The sequence below is a fragment of the Leguminivora glycinivorella genome, chromosome 7, assembly GCF_023078275.1.
Source record: "Leguminivora glycinivorella isolate SPB_JAAS2020 chromosome 7, LegGlyc_1.1, whole genome shotgun sequence".
NCBI classification, from domain to species: domain Eukaryota; kingdom Metazoa; phylum Arthropoda; class Insecta; order Lepidoptera; family Tortricidae; genus Leguminivora; species Leguminivora glycinivorella.
This window is the reverse complement of record NC_062977.1, coordinates 10,488,828-10,509,012: the sequence shown is the minus strand read 5'-3', so window position 1 is coordinate 10,509,012 and position 20,185 is coordinate 10,488,828. Positions and strand designations below refer to the sequence as shown.

The 20,185-nt window shown below is 38.4% G+C and overlaps 1 protein-coding gene across 9 annotated transcripts in view; it reads left to right on the top strand.

Annotated features, from left to right (window-relative positions):
- The window catches only part of LOC125227821 (phosphatase and actin regulator 1), a 79,492-nt gene that overhangs the window by 32,540 nt on the left and 26,767 nt on the right, over positions 1-20,185 (top strand). For all 9 annotated transcript variants that reach the window (XM_048132182.1, XM_048132183.1, XM_048132176.1 and 6 more), the window contains one exon: positions 1,967-2,152. In XM_048132182.1, coding sequence (XP_047988139.1) covers positions 1,967-2,152 — 186 coding nt within the window. The remainder of the gene's footprint in view (positions 1-1,966; positions 2,153-20,185) is intronic.

Genomic DNA, 20,185 nt, shown 5'->3' with positions numbered 1-20,185 from the left:
ACTTTATAAATGAAATTAAAAACATAATCTCTGCATGCCTGGGCATGCACTTCCATCTCGCGTTATCTTATAAACATTACCAAAATGAAACCCTTAAGTTTCAATTATTGTGTATTCTTCTGTCTTGTTTTGTGTTCTTCTCACCGGCCGTAAGCGATATCATATTATTTAAAGTCCGTTTGCAGTTGTACGAATTTTTGAAATTGTTTTTTGAACCCTCTGCACCTTGAAGATATTTGCATGTACGTTTCTTATGTGAGTTATGTCACTCGTCACCGCTTTTACTATTTACATCACTTCCTGCATTTTCTAAAGTAAGACATGCACGGTTCATGGTATTTACGGCGGTATGTGTCGATGGACATTGTTTTCTTCTAAACATGAATTCGTTTAAAGTAATTGATTATACGCACTCACGCATCACATTACATAAAGGCGTATTTTGTCAATTATCGCGATCACGACTGCACGCGTGGTGCTCGCTATCTACTATAATTATCTATTATACATTTTTAATCAATATTGTTTTAAAGTACCTACTAATTTTTAACTTTTATTGATTCGCGTCGCGTCGGGTCCTAGATAATTTCTAAGCAAATTATTCAACATAAGCTATTGAACGGGAAAAGGTTCTGACCTACAGCTAACTGTGTATTGTCATCAACCCTTTTCACATAGTTATTGGCTCCATTAACCTTATTTCAAACCAATACATAGTGTAACGATACTAACAAAGCATGCAGTGACTAGTATTTTAGGCATTAATGTGGTTTTACCCTAATAATGTAGATACATCGTTGATAAGAATTGGAGTTGTTTTCCAAGATATAATATTGAGCCAGTATACCAATCTAACGAGCTACAGTTAAATGTTGAGTTTATTGATTTCTTTTATATCCTCGTAAAACATAATGGCAATAAAGAAGCTAATAGGAAAACTCTTTAGTGAAATAATAATTAAGTAGTTTTGTTATAAAGATCGTTATCAGGGTGCACTTTTCGTGGCAAGTGGTACGGTTGGCAAAGAAAAACAAATACATTTAAATATTCACTTTGTTCTTAACTACAAAATAAATACTTACCTTCGTAGGATTACACCTATATTTTTAAAACAATATACGTCAAATGACATTAATTATGTATGCCATAAAAATACATTACGCGAAGTGTAATTATATTATGTAAATCCAAATAATCAAATGCACTCTAGATACGACTAATTATCTAGAATTGTAATTTAAGTAGTTCAAGTCAAAAGTAGTGCACGAAGTAAGACGAGCACGGAGGAGTGTAATAAAGTGCACGAATAATCCCAGTATCTTCATTCACAGTATGGATACACAATACCTAGATTTTATAACAACCTGCTTGTAACTTCTGTCAACGTAGAAAGGTCATTTAGTTATTTAAACTGGATTTTTTATAATCGACGTGAACAACTGACAGCCAAATATGTTGAACAAATTTTAGTTATTTATTCAATGTTTATTGGGTAAGTAATTATAAATATGTGTATATTTCATAATTTGTTGAGTATATGTAGTGTTTTAAATACTTGTGTATTTGTTTTTTTGTCAACCATACTCTGCCACCAATACAGCACGCTGATAACGATCTTTAGTTATAATAAGACGACTAATTCGCGGTTTTTGATTCTATGGGGTCGCAAATTCAATCTAGTAGTCTAACACAATCTGTCAACCTGCCAGTCAGTAAGGACTAGAAAAACTATTCCTTGCTTTTTGTGCTAGCGTAGAACTACGATATTACTTACTTTATATGTGTTTGAAGGAGTCAGTCCAAGTCGGTATTTGCGGTATTATTCAGGACGGTATTGTGATATAGCCTATGGCTTAGGTGCGCCCTATACATTTATACTTGTGCGAAAAAGACGCACTGACGCGGTAGGCCATACTACGCGACACACGTCAAAATATATGTCTTCTAACGTGTATTTGTTCCACAGATGAAGACTCCCCCACATACGAAGACGCGGCGCGCGCCGAGCAGAATGCCATGGACCGCGGCATCAGCAACGCGCACGCCGCGCTGCAGGCGCAGCTCGCGTCGCAGCTGCAGCACCAGCAGGCCGCGCTCGCCAGCGCGCTTGCCGCTGCTGCCGCGCACCACTCCATACACAACAACAACATAGGTCAGTCTCGCATGTTGTTTATACCTGCAGGGCAAGCACATTATTGGCGCGAGATAACAACACAAACATGTCACGAAGAAAAAGACGTGATCTATGTCGCAGCGAGATACTGTCGCGCTAATCATATGCTAGCCCTGCTTGGCACCTAGTTAAGACAACAATCGTTTGCGCTATAATAAAATGCTGTTACTGGCGCACAAGGTTGCGGACTGAACGCACAGCGAAGTGCGAACCACTGGCCCCGCCGCTCGGTACGATCAAAATGTATAAGACTTGAATGAGGCTGCGAAAGCGGCGGCCGATTTCGACCAGCCTACAGCCTGATAAGTAGTATGATTGATAACGTTACGTCGTCGAAGCCCGAACGATTGTCATCTTGGCTAGGCACCGGTTATTAAGTAGGTATGCTTACATAGAAAAGTGACGTCTAATATGAATCCTCTAATTAACGGAAGCGTTATTACTCCATTGTGGTTTTTGTCAACTAGAGTTACCGCATAATATTTGGCCCCGTGCGAATACGTTTACATCAGCTGTTAAAATTCAGTCTCAGGTCTCAGCAGCTGACATAAACGAATCGATCGCGTAGATCGTAATGCGCGACATTCCAAATGTGAATCGTTCTGAAATGGCTAGCGCTCAGCGCAATCAGTTGGAGCTCGTGGCCGCGTTGTGGTTACCGACCTGTTAGGTAATAGGCAATTGTTGAATGCAAACTTAAAACTTGGCGTCAAGACAAACTGAAGCGAGGACGGTTGTGGGTCATTGCGCTCATTCCGCTAAGGAAGTCGTTGTAGTAGTAGATTACTTTTTTAAAGTTTACAAACATTGCTCGTTGGTATTAACACGGGTTGGTACGGACAATTACAATTCCATTCAATAATATTTCAATGGAGCAATTCACGATGTTGTTAAGATGTATGAGTGGTTTTAACTAATGGAAACCAGAAATGATGTTCATAGTCATAGACGTATAAAGTTTTATCCAACTGTCACAATAGGCTAGACCGGAATTAATCCTACAACACATAAGATTTTTGAGACCTATGGCCTAAGACCTATTCTATTTACCCACTACCCACCTACCTATTAAACTCATTAAATTGTTTTGCTAAATAATATTCAAATTCAAAAAGTTGGTATTTCTGTTATCGTTTAGCGAATAGTTAATCTCATTGAATAACGCGCAATAGATAGCGCGCCGCGGGTACTCGTGTTTCATTAACGATTCCATTGTGTGCCACTGTGAGGTATAGCGTACTCGTTTGTCGTAGGATGTACGAGCAACGTATAAACAATATGTAATAGGCTAGTTTCCTACTAGTCAAATCAGCTCCTTTTTAAGAACTGTCAAAACGATTTGCTAATATGGAATTACTATGATATACTGAGGAGTGACGTCACGGTCAAATAATTTACTTTATATCTTTCTCTTTGACTTATTAAATAGAAATTATGTTTAAACATAACTACTGTTCAAGTGTTCATATGTTTCTTCTAATTATGTGGTGCTTTATTTCTTGCACTGCATAAAATATTTTATTTTAAGTATAGGAAACTAGCCTATACTTAATAACTTCTTTGCGGTTCTTTGACAACATTTATGTTATCAGTATAACTCAGTGTGCTGGATTCTTCAACGCTATCTGTCTTTGGTGGATGATGTTTTCTTTCTTGTTATATCTTCCAAATACTTGATATCAGTGTCATGTGTCATATACATAACTAAGTATATTAAGTACGAGTATTTTGTTATGTCACTTGAGCACTCTTGTAATATTTCTATGTATTATCGGTACTTGTCATATTTAACAAAGTAGTCGTTTGGTTATTTTTTTGTTAATTATGATTTATTTTGTAATGATAATGCAGGGAACTAATGAATAATTACTGGTAAATGGCGTTTAAATATTCCAAACGTGATAGAAACCATATCTTAAAAGAAGAATATTTATACTTACTTAAATATCGCGTTTCGCAGTGCCCGTAAATATAAAATAACTATATAAGCACCAAAACATTAATATAATAACATTGTAAATGCACGTTTAATATTTTATTTCGGTACCCAATCATATCCATTTGGTTGATGTAAATTCTACGGTGTTTAAAAAAGTCAAACGTAATATACACGTGTAGTTCACACGAAACAGAAATAAAGGTACTATATCTCCCCATAAACCCTTACCAAATACTCAATCCCCTCCCATTTCGCACAAGGGTTAAGCTATAAATGTCCATCATGCCATTTCGACAGCGAACAAGGGATGCTTATTATTTATTCCACTCTCCGACTTCAGCAAAAAAAATTGTATTTTGGGGCAAAATTATACACCGTGAAGCGCAATTTGCCATGACCGTGCTAACCGTCTCGTTTACATTAATTGAATTAACAGTACTAATTAATCCTAAAGCTCTCCTAATTAAAAAGGCTGGGGTAATTTCAACTCATGCCTTGCAAATGATCGCTCAACTAGGTTAGTGCTAGTGATTATTAAGTTGCCAATGTTGTACGCGCATTGATGAGTGGCTAGTTTGGCGCGTGCTGGGAATTAGTGACATCCTGACCAGAGTTGATTGGTACCTACAGTAGTCTATCTGTGAATATGGGTAAATGCGCGAGTGCAAAAAAGAAGTGCATAGTTAGCCTGGATAGATTACTGTCATAGTCTCTATGCTGTGTCCTGTCAGGACACAGGGCGAGCATTCACCTCTAAGCGGCCACTCGGGATGCCAAAGTAACTCCTTTCGTGACGTCACTAAGGATAGTTAACATTCGATATGCTACATAAGCTATGTTTAGTAAAGCAGAAAAGTACGTGTTAGACAACAATGGAAACTTTTCTTGACGACGTAAAAGTTCTAACAATGTGTTATAAATAGATGACAATGGCATTGTGTATTTATAAACTGCATAATCTCTCATCAGTTTAAAACTCGTTTATCCAATTCAAAAGTTTGTATGTTAGCCGGTGAAACACGATAAGGCTCACCGCAATATCAGCGGTTTATTCATGAGTGAACCCGGGAACGATCGTGCACAATGGAGGCATCGAAATGGAGACGGTTTTATGGAAGTTATATGTCAGGACGTGCGCTAGACGTTGCGACGCGGGTGCTCGTGGAAGTCTAGATCTGGCTTTCAGTGGTCGGGGGTGAGCGGGGGTATGTTGGTGCGAGCGGCGGCGCGCGCCTCAGTGCTCGCCCGCCCGCGCCCGCGCCCGCCGGCCCCGCGACCGACCTGCCGCAACCAGCACCGAGCGCGAGCCGCCCTAACCTCATTCTATCTGCCCACGACATACGCCACCTGTCAAATCACCGGCTAATCTCTTATGACATCCCCCATAGCCGCCACTCTCCGCCGCCGCTGAAACTCCGCGGCCGATGACACGGTATTGACTCATGCTACGTAATGGGACTTTCCCGCTGTGCTTACGATCCGAAAAAAGTCATCCAAACGTAACTTTTCACGAGAAACCTTTGTGCTTCAATAAACATGACTTCTTATTTGTTTTTATGCTTCAAGTGAAAACGACACAAACTTTCGACGTAACTATATCGGTCCCTTATTAGATTTGTTAAAGAGTTAGTTCCTCATATTTTTACTGTGCGCAATACCCAACTGGCAGTTGCATTTGTCATTAAGTAGGCTGTATGTGTCGAAGCGCGAGCTTTGCGGGCGGTATCGATCGTCGCCGGCACGGCAGCACGCGACCGCGGCCACTGCACCGGCAGTGTCCCACGGCGACCATAATCACCCGACACTGCTGCTCAGTGCTCATTACTTTTTACTTGGTATAACTTTTCAAAACAGCATATTTTGCCAAGAACAGTCAGTCGCTGAGAAATTTGAACATTATTGTCTTAACCTTTTAATGGTGTCAATAAAACATATAGGCTTCAAGACTATTATGCCTTCGTTAATGACAGAGATGGGCTTTTGTTTCCTGTATTGTGTTAGCGGTCCCACGGCGTCCATAATTTCTCGCTTTTATGAATGTTTTTTACGGTTTAGTACTTTAGGCACAAAATATTTTATTTTGCCAAATAAGTTTAACTGAGGGATTGTACATATTGTAGTTGAGTTCAGACTGTAATAGTCAAATACCTATACCTAATTAAAACTTGTATCTTGTAACGTTCACGAAGTGGTTTGACTGTTCCGTAATATCACGTTAGATGTATTTGGCAATGGCTATTGTCCCACGACGCATGCCTCCGCCACTGGGAATGCTCAATACCAAATAATTCGATTCCCATTACCTTTAGCGTGTTCAAAATACTTTCAAGAACTGTTGTCGAGGGATGGGGGGCAGCAAGAGTTGTCGAGGGATTAAAGTTTCATTCAATATAAATGAATGCTAAGCTTCGCTTAAAGTACAGTCTCAACTTATTTGTGGTTTGACTTTCAATAATACTAAACTTAACATCTTTTACAGTAGTATGTATTTGTTCCACTTACAAATGGGGCGAATAAGGCAATATTGTCTCGTGGGGTCTATATAACCCGCCATTGAGAACGCTTATTCCATCTTTTAATTCGTTCGGGTACTTCATAAAATATACTGGTGAGCGTCAGGACCCCTGGACCACTACAGATATTTGATGTTTAGTACATACTAAAATTTAGTACCTATTTGATACTATTTGGTACCTGAGTACATATATTTGGTACCTCCACTGATATCGAAAAATCGAGCGAGTAAAGTGGCCAGACATTCTGACGTCAGGATGTCTGGACCATTTTTGGTTTACATAGTTCTAGACAACACTACTAATTGATATCTTAGTTAATATTTACTACCTATTTGGTACCTGTCAATATATTTTTTTCAAATTTTTTTGGCGTACCAGAAAAAAGTTATGATGGAATTTAAAGTTGTGAGCCCAGCCGTGGCGTTGAAGTATGTAGCGCCTGTCAAAAGAATAGAGGCAAATCCGCCTGCCCTCCTGCGCGTCAACTTAAATAGGAATTTATTTTTAGGCACTCGCACATCATCTCTACTGACTAGTGGCATTAATATAGTCGAAATATAAAAGTAATTAGTGTAATTACACTAGTTTTCCATTTTCCTCCTGAGAGAACCTCCTACAGTCTCAATAACGTCTAATGTCATGTCATGTCCCTGAGAGACATCTCCTGGCGGAGAAATTTGTAAATCAGTCTACCCCTGACAGCCGGTCATTTTTGCGACTGTTCAGCAGCTGTAGAGCTGTATGGCAGATTTGGCGGCATTGTGGTTGTAGGTACTGATAGTAGATGATTGATTTGATGTTTGTATTTATTCTTAATTCATAATTGACACTAATCGATGCAAAAAACAAATGTTACCGAAAGCAGTGGTTTATTTATATGATAAACCCCTATAACGGAGCTCGTGGACCATAGACTGGTCCACATCATCAAAAATATTACCAATGACGCTGTTAATTATAACAGTTTATGCTATTTCCCCCCTAGAATTTGCCCAACTGTTGCCACGTGTTTAGGTCTCTCAGGAGGAAAATGGAAAACTAGTGTAATTACACTAATTACTTTTATATTTCGACTATATTAATGCCACTAGTCAGTAGTAGAGATGATGTGCGAGTGCCTAAAACTAAATTCCTATTTAAGTTGACGCGCGCAGGTGGGCAGGCGGATTTGCCTCTATACTTTTGACAGGCGCTATATACTTCAACGGCACGGCCGGGCTCACAACTTTAAATTCCGTCATAACTTTTTTCTGGTACGCCAAAAAAATTTGAAAAAAATATATTGACAGGTACCAAATAGGTAGTAAATATTGACTAAGATATCAATTAGTAGTGTTGTCTAGAACTATGTAAACCAAAAATGGTCCAGACATCCTGACGTCAGAATGTCTGGCCACTTTATTCGCTCGATTTTTCGATATCAGTGGAGGTACCAAATATATGTACTCAGGTACCAAATAGTATCAAATAGGTACTAAATTTTAGTATGTACTAAACATCAAATATCTGTAGTGGTCCAGGGGTCCTGACGCTCACAATATACTGTTGTCACGGTGTTAAATTAGGGTAAGATATTTAATTAAATATTGTACTAAAGATCCGTAACCTTATATGTATTCGTATTCAGCGGATTGATATTTCAGTAGAAACCTTTGAAACCCTAACGACCTCCTTAGAGAGGTGTTTTAATTTAAGTGCAAGTAAATGTATACGCAAGTAGAGTACACATCATTAAAAAGTTATTAGTAGTCGTGTTTAATGTAAACAGTTGCAGGTTAGTTAATTGGTCGTAAATCTATCTTACTATTACAACTATTTTCTAGGCTACGCATAAACGATTAGTGAAATCATGCGTGTGATTGACGGTATCCATGTTACATCGACTGCGTGAAATGTTATAATTGCTTGTCAGGTTGTCATGGAGCAAGAAAGCCGTAATTATTTTTTGATAGTGTATTGTCCACACAATGTCGCTTATTTATTGGGGTTATTTATATGACAACTTGACAGGATAACGTTTTTATTTTAATAATCGTGTGGGAAACAACAGCGGTTACATATAATGAATTGTAGTGTACCATCGACAACACTGTTAGCTGTAATCCTTATTACAAGGGCATAAAGACTACCGATGGTTAGCTAAGAGTGTTGCTGTTAGTAGGTTATATAATATTAGATGTAAGCAAGTGTGGCATTTGTATAAATATTTCATATAAATTACGAAACAGTCTTTTCCTAATAATAACTAATACATGAAAAAATAATATCAACTTTGTACATAGTTTTAATTTAATGCTTATCATTAAATGTCTAATTCTCCTATGACATATCATATCGTACCAATTATATAACTTCCGACAGCGGTATCTTATAAAGTGATAATTTAATTGATTAAGTATGTAGGCTTCCAACTATAGATAGCTAAATGAGATAGTAGATAATACGCACCTTTAGAACGAAACCGACGATAGATACAGTTCAGACAACGTACAGCCTAAACTTGAAAGGTAAAGGTTAGTAGTTGACAGTCAACCATTTCATCAAACGAATTGTGTGATTTTGATCCTAAACAAATGTACCTTGGATTCAATGTTCTGTGGGTTTTTGAACTAGTACACATACTAAGGTGCTAATAGTTATAAAAGCCTCCACCAAGACGGCAAGCCGTCTTACGATTTAAAACTCCTGCCGTCAGATGTTGGCGACTGCGCCTGTCGAGTAAATGCATAGCCACAGGGCTCAGACGTAATTATAACTAACTTGGAAAGTTTTAATCTGATTTAGCGGTGTCTCCCGACGTCAGTTCAACGTTAGTTAGGTCGAAACTGGGATGAAGCCGTTTTCTTAATGAGTTCTTACCGTAGAGGTTACGGATACGGACTATCAACCTATGTAATTGATATATCTACCGGTTATGTATGTAATATGTAGTATTATTATTACATATTGTTTTCATTGCTTTAAATATCGGTAGGATCACAATTCACGATCTCGATCGAGCGAACAATTTGAAATTGTCTCATATCCTACACGTTCATATCCTAGATGTGGTTTTGAACAGTTTACTTACAGTACACCACTTCCGATTTCGAATGTGTCATGTTTGAGTAAAATTCTGGTGTTTACTCGTGATTATGTCGTGTTTAAGCTGTCAACGAATTGAAAGTTGGCAACGACGCAATCGCTAATCCCTTATTTCCTCGCTATACATACACAAATTCATTTTGTGTAGTTACGAGTAGCCGGTGTCATTTTATTAGAATACAAATGCATTAGTAATGATCGGATTTTCTTAAACCGTGTCAACATCTACCACAGATGGATCATAACTCCCACACGTACATTCAGATAATTTATCCGTTACTGGTTTTGGGCGGCAGCGTCTAAAGTCGGTCGCGAGCAGCGGGTGCTCACGCAGACCGCGACTAAGCGGTCATTTTATAGCAACATTTTTTTTACTCAGTCTACGAACTACAGTCTGAACTAAAAACAAAGCAATAAATGTTAAATATGATTCCGCGGCCGTGTCGTACACGAGCGCTGGGCGCGGGCAAGTCGGGCTGCGGGCGTGGAGTCAGAGGCGGCGGGTGAGAGCGGGCGCCGTGTCGCGCGCGCCGCCCCGAGGCCGGCGCCTGCCGCCACCGCCGGCGCCGAGGGTCTCTATGATGGGCTACATCATGGGCTGTGCCTGTCTAAGAGGTGAGTCACTTTAGGAAGCGTACGCCCCGGTGTCTGCAGAAAAAGCGGTTTCTATTGGTGACTCTGCTAGTTTGCTGTTGCTACCAGCACGAAGCTTCTTGCCGTAATACAATTTATATTCATTATTTGAAAATATTCGCGGGAGACAAAAGCCTGTTAAATGTTCTGGTTGGTACACTTGTCAATAAATGCTTTGCGATGACTTTTCTTCAGTATAGAGAGAGACAGTGAGAAATATGCGTATATGACTATTTTTTAATAACGACCAGAACACGACGCCAAAACTCCTTTTGTGTTGCACAACTTGCACGTTCATGAATTAATCTACTAACTAATCAAATAACCTGTAATACAGGTAATGAAAGATTTAATCACACGTTAAGCATAATATATGTTTGGAGCTGAGCAAACTTTAACTACGTTAATTTAAAGTTGAGGCGAGAAGAGTTGGCTGTCGACTGGCGCCTACGACTTCTGTGACGCTTCTCTTAGTTGGAATTAAATAAAGTATACTGTCAACAACTCTTTGTGATAGATATTTTAAATACATCAGTTGCGTCGCACGACAGTGACGATCATTTGGCCTAGTCTAGGGTTTGGAAGGTCAGGTGGCATTTGGAAAAACTAAATACCTATCTACGTCAATTTTTGGTTTGCCAAACGAACCCCACGTTGCCATGACCCGCGTGACCTGCGTGTCGCAGAAACCAGAGAAAACGCAAAGAGAAGCTTTTTGGGGTCTCCTCGAATAGGAAAAATATGCCTTTTGGGGTCTCCTCGAATAGGAAAAATATGCAATAAATAAACCTTTTTTTACCGATGAAGCTTAAGTAAATATCGAGTATAAATCCATTATTCAAATAGAATTGCGTTATATCTCCTAAAGCGCGTACTATAGCTTATTTAATGCTTTAAGGATTCGGAAATTCCCCGTCGATATTCATAAGTATTGCGCGATGTAAATTATGTATTAAATGGAATTGGGTGGAACAATCGCCAGAAATAGGTCTTTGCTTTCCCATTCTGTTCTAAATTTCGTATTCCTTTTGTTAGGCGTACAAAGAGAATTGTAACGTATTAAAGTTCTGGTTCAAGCTTTAATGAAACTTGTACTGAGACTTAAGATTTAAAATTCTATAACCTAATAACCCAATTTGAGAAATATTATATTATAGATTTGGTTTTATTTTAGTGAAGTGCGGAACCAATATACTTGATAAAAAAGTAATACCTATTTAAGAGCGTTATAACATTTCGGCGTCGGGCGAAATTAGGTATTTTACCCGCCGCGCGAGCCCAATATGCCGACCCTTTCTAGCACGTCTTATCACTCGCTCGCACTACAATAATGGACAAAACAATCTTGATCCTTTCTATGGAATTTTGATAACAACCACAATCTACTATCTCGATATAAACTTTTGATTTCTAATAAACATTATTTTGTACGAAAATACTAGAATGTAGCGCAAAATAATATCAATTATGTTAAAATTTATTTAAAAAATTAATTATAAAAGTAGATCCCATCCCAAATATTTGCTTTTGTTATATGAAAATTACTGTAATGCTGTATTATGATTACCTCTGTAATCCATTCCTTTGGAATCGGTATAATATAGATTCCTGTAATATGGATTCCTCGGTAATCAAGTACTTAAGTAATCTGAATTCCACTTTACTTCGATTCCAGGCTTATTACTTTACTTCTTTATGTCACTCAAATTGTTTTTGGTTTACATGTCATTCTAGCATTTTCACTTTCACATTTCAAGTGCATATACCACGAGTATAGGTTTTCGGGTGTGCTGATTTAAAAATTAATGACCGATTTGGAATCTGACATTGCTGACTGTCACTTTGACACAAAAGTCGTCATGGGTGTCGTAAAATAGGTTTTAGGGGTGCTGATTCCAAAATTAATGACCAATGTGAAATCTGACATTGCTGACTGTCACTTTGACACAAAAGTCGTCATGGGTGTCGTCAAATAGGTTTGCGGGGGTGCTGATTCCAAAATTAATGAACAATGTGGATTCTGACATTGCTGACTGTCACTTTGACACAAAAGTCGTCATGGGTGTCGTAAAATTGGTTTTAGGGGGTGCTGATTCCAAAATTAATGACCAATATGGAATCTAACATTGCCGACTGCCACTTTGACACAAAAGTCATCATGGGTGTCGTAAAATAGGTTTTAGGGAGTGCTGATTCCGAAAATAATGACCAATGTGGAATCTAACATTGCTGACTGTCACTTTGACACAAAAGTCGTCATGGGTGTCGTCAAATAGGTTTCGGAGGTGCTGATTTGAAAATTAATGACCGATTTGGAATCTTGACATTGCTGACTGTCACTTTGACACAAAAGTCGTCATAGGTGTCGTCAAAAAGGTTTCGGGGGTGCTGATTCCAAAATTAATAACTATTTTGGAATCTCACAGTGCTAATTGTCATTTTGACACAAAAGGAATCATGGGTGTAGTCAAATAGTTTTAGGGGGTACTGATTCCAAAATTAATGAAATGATTTAAAAAGTCATGACCGATTTGGAACCTGACATTGCACAGTACCCCTGGAAACCTATTTGACAACACCCATAACGACTTTTATGTCAAAGTGACAGTCAGCAATATCAGATTCCAAATTGATCATTAATATTGAGATCAGTACCCATGAAAACCTATTTTACGACACCCATGACAACTTTAAGTGACAGTCAGCAATGTCAGATTCCACATTGGTCATTAATTTTGGAATCAGCACCCCCTAAAACCTATTTTACGACACCCATGACGACTTTTGTGTCAAAGTGACAGTCAGCAATGTCAGATTCCAAATTGGTCATTAATTTTGGAATCAGCACCCCCTTAAACCTATTTTACGACACCCATGACGACTTTTGTGTCAGAGTGACAGTCAGCAACGTCAGATTGAACATTGGTCATTAATTTTGGAATCAGCACCCCCTAAAACCTATTTTACGACACCCATGACGACTTTTGTGTCAAAGTGACAGTCAGCAATGTCAGATTGAACATTGGTCATTAATTTTGGAATCAGCACCCCCTAAAACCTATTTTACGACACCCATGACGACTTTTGTGTCAAAGTGACAGTCAGCAATGTCAGATTGAACATTGGTCATTAATTTTGGAATCAGCACCCCTAAAACCTATTTTACGACACCCATGACGACTTTTGTGTCAAAGTGACAGTCAGCAATGTCAGATTCCACATTGGTCATTAATTTTGGAATCAGCACCCCTAAAACCTATTTTACGACACCCATGACGACTTTTGTGTCAAAGTGACAGTCAGCAATGTCAGATTCCAAATTGGTCATTAATTTTGGAATCAGCACACCCTAAAACCTATTTTACGACACCCATGACGACTTTTGTGTCAGAGTGACAGTCAGCAACGTCAGATTGAACATTGGTCATTAATTTTGGAATCAGCACCCCTAAAACCTATTTTACGACACCCATGACGACTTTTGTGTCAAAGTGACAGTCAGCAATGTCAGATTCCACATTGGTCATTAATTTTGGAATCAGCACCCCCTAAAACCTATTTTACGACAGCCATGATGACTTTTGTGTCAAAGTGACAGTCAGCAATCTGAGGTACTACATATTTGTAATCTGAAAGTAATCAAGTCAATAATTTCAGTTATTTTGAATCGACTATGATTCCGAATTATTGGTAATAGTAATTATTGTATAGATGATTAGTGATTCCTTTACATGTAATGGTAATTTACCGTTTCACTTGATTACATTACAAGTAATCTGACACCCAGTAGTGGATTACAAAGTAAAATCAAGTAATCGTGTAATCCGGAATCGATTACGATTTCCCCATCTCTGGGTTTAGTTATATGGTTCATTGGTACTGGTGACCACCATCTGGCTCCATCATCAGACCCTGAGTACCACCTCTTGTCAAAGGTCTTGTTGAGACGAACCCAACGAGCCTAAACACGAAGTCGTTTACTTACATGGTTCACTGGTACTGGTGACCACCTTCTGGCTCCATCATCAGATCCCGAGTACCATCTTGATGTGTCTTATCATCTTGACCGTATTGTAATTTTTACATATTTATCATCATAACGTTGTAATACTTTAACATTCAAACATAACAAAATATTACAAAAGCAAATATTTACGGATCTAGGATCAAATTCGTTGGTCGCTGTTTACACACACACAATGCGAGGATAGCCCGTGTATAAACAAGGCGTCCGACCCACACAACGATAAATATTCTCGACGTTTGCGATCAAAACTCGGAGAGCGAAGTGACATACGTCTCACCTATACGAGCTCCGGCGCGGCACTGAAATCGCAGGCGTCCGTCGCCGGTCAAATAGCGACAGGAAGGCTAGTTTTCAAAAAATTGGCAAAAATTCATTATATAATATTATAACGACAAATGGATAACAGCAATTTAAGCAGATTGTACAGATTATTTATATACTAAAATAACTTCGATAATATGTAGATTTTCGGAGAAATGATCACTTGTTTCAATGTATTTTCAAGACAAAATTGAGTTCGTTTTACTTTCAATTTCTCAATTTCAAAGGATTAAATGATAAATATTGTTTAATGGGCCTTAAGTACAAGATATTTGGAACTTAAATTTACCTCATTTATGAGAGTGAGCTTATCAAATTGTAGATAATAAGAGCTCCGAATTCTGTGCTTCACGCGGTTTTTCCTAAACGAGCATCAGGAAAACAATCATTACTAATTGAAAAAGCTTTTTTTTCCATATGTTTTTTAATTAACCGACAGTTAATAAGATGTTCTAACTGAAACAAGTACTTTCACTGTCTTTTAGTATGAGTAAAGTGTACAATTTTGTCGATAAATATTGTGCATTTTACAATATATCGCCTTTTTTTGTCATAGCGCTCTTAAACGCGTTAGCACCTAGTGAGGAAAAAATTGGGTAAACATTACATTAATTTTGTTACAGAACTTCTGTACAGTCATATTTTTGTAGATTATGTAAAGTTTAAACGAAATTTCCCGTATGGAGACCAAAGATAGATAGGTACCTAGCCTATAATAAAACTCCTTAACCGACGTTCTATAAGGTTTAATCCTGTATCGAAAGATGGCAGCAAAGATGCTGTGACTAAAAAAATACTTTTCTCAAACATGCAATGAAATATTGTCTTTACGTTCATTAAAATGGGCTGGGAAGTATCACTTTTTGGGCGCAACAACTCGAGAGGACTGTAAAGGGATTTCATATTATTTTTCAGGCCTAGGCCTGCAAAGTAACTTTTTTTTATAAAATATTGTCCTTTAGAGCATTTTTTATTTATTTCATTGTATGTTTGAGAAAAGCACTATACATGCCTCGGCGTGAAAACGGATTCCCGGCCTCGTATCCCTATCCGGTATATACCCACTTGGCCGGAAATCCTCATTTTCTCGGCCTCTGATGTAATGTACTATTGATCATAAGCCTCTATGACTCCATTCTCTTTGATGGAGACTTAGAATTAGGAGACCAGACCACAAATAGATATAGGTATATAATGATACTAAACCTAAAGAATAAACCAATATATATAAAAAAAAAGTTTTGGTAATTTTCATAAGATCGCTTTCATCTTCAAATTTATTCTTATAAGCTTACACTTTTGTAAATCTGCTCCTTTGAAAGCCATTTCCATTCATGACGTGGATTATACATTAATATTGCGTCTATAGCCGCATCGAGTTCAGCGTTAGCCAACCCGCTCGCCATGAATAATAAAGAAGTAATCCATGTGCGATACATTTGTAATAACTCCTCTGACGTCACAGTTCATTGCTACATATTATGGTTCAATGAGCGTAGCTCAAACTAAACAGGGTTCTCAGACTCGATATTTTCGTTATAGTATTTGTCAAAAAAACCTGACACGAGCACCTTTAAAATTTGAAAGTATACGAACAAACAAACAAACAACCAAGAGGGCAAAGTTTTTTCATTGGGGGCCAAAATGTGAAGGAACTTTAGAGGCGGGCCAGATTTACATAATAAATGCATTTTAACTACAGTTCTGGCCATATCACATATTATCAAATAAAAACAAGAGTAAATAGGTATCTCATAGGCAAGCGTGCTCCACCGTAGACCGCATCATCACTTACCATCAGGTGTGATCGTGGTCAAACGTCTACCTATTCATACAAAAAAAAAACTATTTTGAAGGGCCGGTGGCGGGCCGGATACAATCCCTTCGCCTGCGGGCTGTACTTTGCCCACCATTGAAGTATACTTTTATTTAATAAAAACACTGACATTTCATCCAGCCCCAAACCTAATACACACACAAAAATATGCTTAAAGCTTTTTTCCAAACACGTCTTTGTTTGTGACGTCTGACCACCCTAAATTAAATTTCAGTTAATTTCAGAGGCTTTTCAGCAGATTTTCCACCCACGCTAATTGTCGTTGTTTGAACACAGACCTACGGAAAATTTTAATTATTAAACTACCAAATTGCTTTACCTTCATTACTTCGTACCTAATCTCGCACTTTGTAAGAACTAGCATAATCCAATCATTACAATTTGTATACTTACTTTTAGGGACTTAATTGAACTTTTTTTTTTAGGATATGTTAAGTTTTAGGTTATTTTCTGAATCTTCTTTTTCTTTCGGTCCATTCTATAAGTTAGTTAAAGTCACAGATTAGAGATAGGTAGATGAGGTAAAAAGGGTGTGCTATCCGGACTCCTACAGGTCGACTTACCGTGCTGGGACGAATGAGTGAATGAAAATATGCATGTGTGTAACAGGATAACCGCGATAAAATGGTAGCTCTTGACAGTTACGACTGTACATCGATGCAGGTGTCACTCATAGAATAAAAGGTTTGTTCCTTCCATTCATGTCTCTCTCATGAATCGCCTTATACTTACCTTAAAAGGAATATAATTACGCTTACCTTCATTATATTTTCTTTACGTATGTATATGTATTTGTTGTACAATTGTACAAACTCCTTTGACGTCACAGTGCAGGTCTCTATACTAAATGAGCGCAGCTGCGTCTGCATGGACGTGGGAGTTTGCAATTGCAGCAGTTTTGTACACCCCCGCGTTATCGTTGTATTCGTTATTTAAATTGAACTCATTTGCAGTATGAAGTTTTTTTAAGGTGGGGAAAGGCAAAAAAATGCGTATTTACATAAGATCCGTAACATCATTGCTTCGTCATTGGAAATACTTAATTCTATTAAAAATCTTATATTAAAAGTAGAAGTCGAAAGTATCGTCGACTAGCATAGGTATCTATATCTATAGTATCTGTATCTATATCTAGTTTAAAAGGTAGAGCCACTGCCCACTGATCAAGACGTCTACGAAAATAAACGCACCAAACAGAAACCCTTAAAGTGAAGAATGCACGGGGGTGCATGAGGTACATTCCTATGGAAATTAATTTAATACCTACAATACCTGCATTACTAATTTACCTCTAATACGTGTACTTCTGAATTGTACAGTAAAATAAAAGTTGGTTGATAGTGCGTGAACAATAACACCAAGTTATATCCACAGAGGTGGATTACTAATGACTATGAACAATAAAGTTATGACACTTTCAAAAGTTCGTTTGCATATTTTAGCAGGATAACTGTCTGGGAACAACGTTTCATAGTCGGTATTTTGCAACGATAAAATATGGCAATACTGACATAAATATTAATAGTGTAGTTAATTAGAAATGTGAATGTATTTTTTCATAAAACATTCGTGTTGATTTTGAATAATACAAGCAATTTGTTTAACGTAATTGTTTATTTTTCAACAGTCTGATTAATCTCATGCGGTCGTTGAACCTGAAGATATCGTGCTGTTGATTCTTTCTCTAGCACCAAATGAATGGCGATAAATTAAAAATTCACAACAAAGCGAGTCAGCGCGTGGGCGGGCGGCCGGCAGCGCTGAGGGCGGGCGGCGATCGAAGGGCGCGCGCGGTGCCGGCGTGAGGGCGGGGGGCGGCAGGGTAACGATCGTGCGGGCGCAGCGTTCAGTTCAGTCTTCCAGCCGCGAGCGCGCCGCGACGCCGCGACGATGAGCGACGTCGGCACGCTCGCCGCCATGGACGCCTTCGCGGGCGGCGCGAGGCGGAGGCCCGCGCGCCTGCCGCCGCCGCCGCCCTTCGTGCCTCCGCCGCCGCCGCAACGGCACGACCACTACTACATGCGCCGCAAGTCGCCCGTCCCCAGGCAATGCGCGAACCTCGCGCTCTTTACTCGCAACGGTACCGATAACAGCCATCCGCCTTATCACTCACCGGCTGACTGAAACTGCCTCTACTCTATCACTCATCTTTGCTTACATTTAACATCGGCATGCTACGTAGGTTTCTGACAGCAGCAACAAGCAGTTTGACAAGCTGTTATCGCACGCGCTTGCCGGGCGTTCGCCGGCCGACGCGCCGGCAATGTCAATGTCACGCTCCCATCATCACTATGGCGATACTTGACCATGGCTGCCTTTTACAATGACACTAGTTTATAAATTTACAAGTTTCCTTTAATCAATAACGGCTGAAATGAATACATGAGATATCAGGGTTGGTCCGAAAGTTGTTAGCTGCTCCGGCAAGGGTAGACCTTGCGATTTGAATATTATTTATTTAGGTATTCCATTGTGTTGGAAATTTCAATGATAACTACGACCTTAAAGAATATTTAAAATTTAGCGAATATTTGGCTGTTTTTATAAACAAATAAAGCAGTTTGGTATTCCTAGGAATTAAAATTACATGGCAGTAACGATAATTAAAGTCACGCAAAACTCATTTCGTATGTGATATTATACAATCATTAATAAATTATTATACTCAATTCAACTTTTTTTTAACAAAGAGCTCAAAAATATTTTGCAAAAATTTTATTAGTAAAAAAAAATATTAAAATTTTATCTGGTTATTTCTAAGAAACGTACATGCATTTATGAGCTTAACTGCTAATCTTAAATTGAAAAGATTATTAGTAAAACACTAGAAGCAAAATTCATCGTAGGTAAATGATTAAATTTATATGGCATTTTTTGAAGTACACAAATTTGGCATATGTACATATTCTACATAAGGACCTACTCGTAAATCGCCTCACAATAAGACTATGTGAAATGTGAACATTAGGTTTTTTTTTAATAGGATTTCGTACAATGATGTTCATTTTATTTCTCGATATAACTATGTCCAGTTTGTCCTCTAAATCTTGGTTTTTAATCCCCGACGCAAAAACGATGGGGTGTTATAAGTTTGACGTGTCTGTCTGTCTGTCTGTCTGTTTGTTTGTCTGTCTGTCTGTCTGTGTGTGTGTCTGTCTGTGGCATCGTAGCTCCCGAACGGATGAACCGATTTCGATTTAGTTTTTTTTGTTTGAAAGCTGAGTTAGTCGGGAGTGTTCTTTTCTTAGCCATGTTTCATAAAAATCGGTCCACTATGTCGCGGTCGGGGGTTTTTTCAAAATTTTAATTTTGTGGTTATAATGTTTAATATCAAATTATCTCTACCAATGGGCATACCTTATGGGTATCTACCTACGTTATGTCCCTGGTAAACAACTGGCACAAACATCAAACAGCTAAGCAAGAGAGAAAATTACGAGAAGTCTTGAGTCTCAACTCTCAATACAACGAATCAAGATTTCCAAAATATCCCTTATTATTTACAAAATATTTATTTTTGTACTTTTGACGATGACATGCTAAGTAAACAATAAACATGCATGTATTCTTGCAGGAGCACTTAAGACGACAATACCAATTGCAGCAAAGCACAAAATAATGATAGCGAAATCGAGCTTGTATCAAATGTGATTCT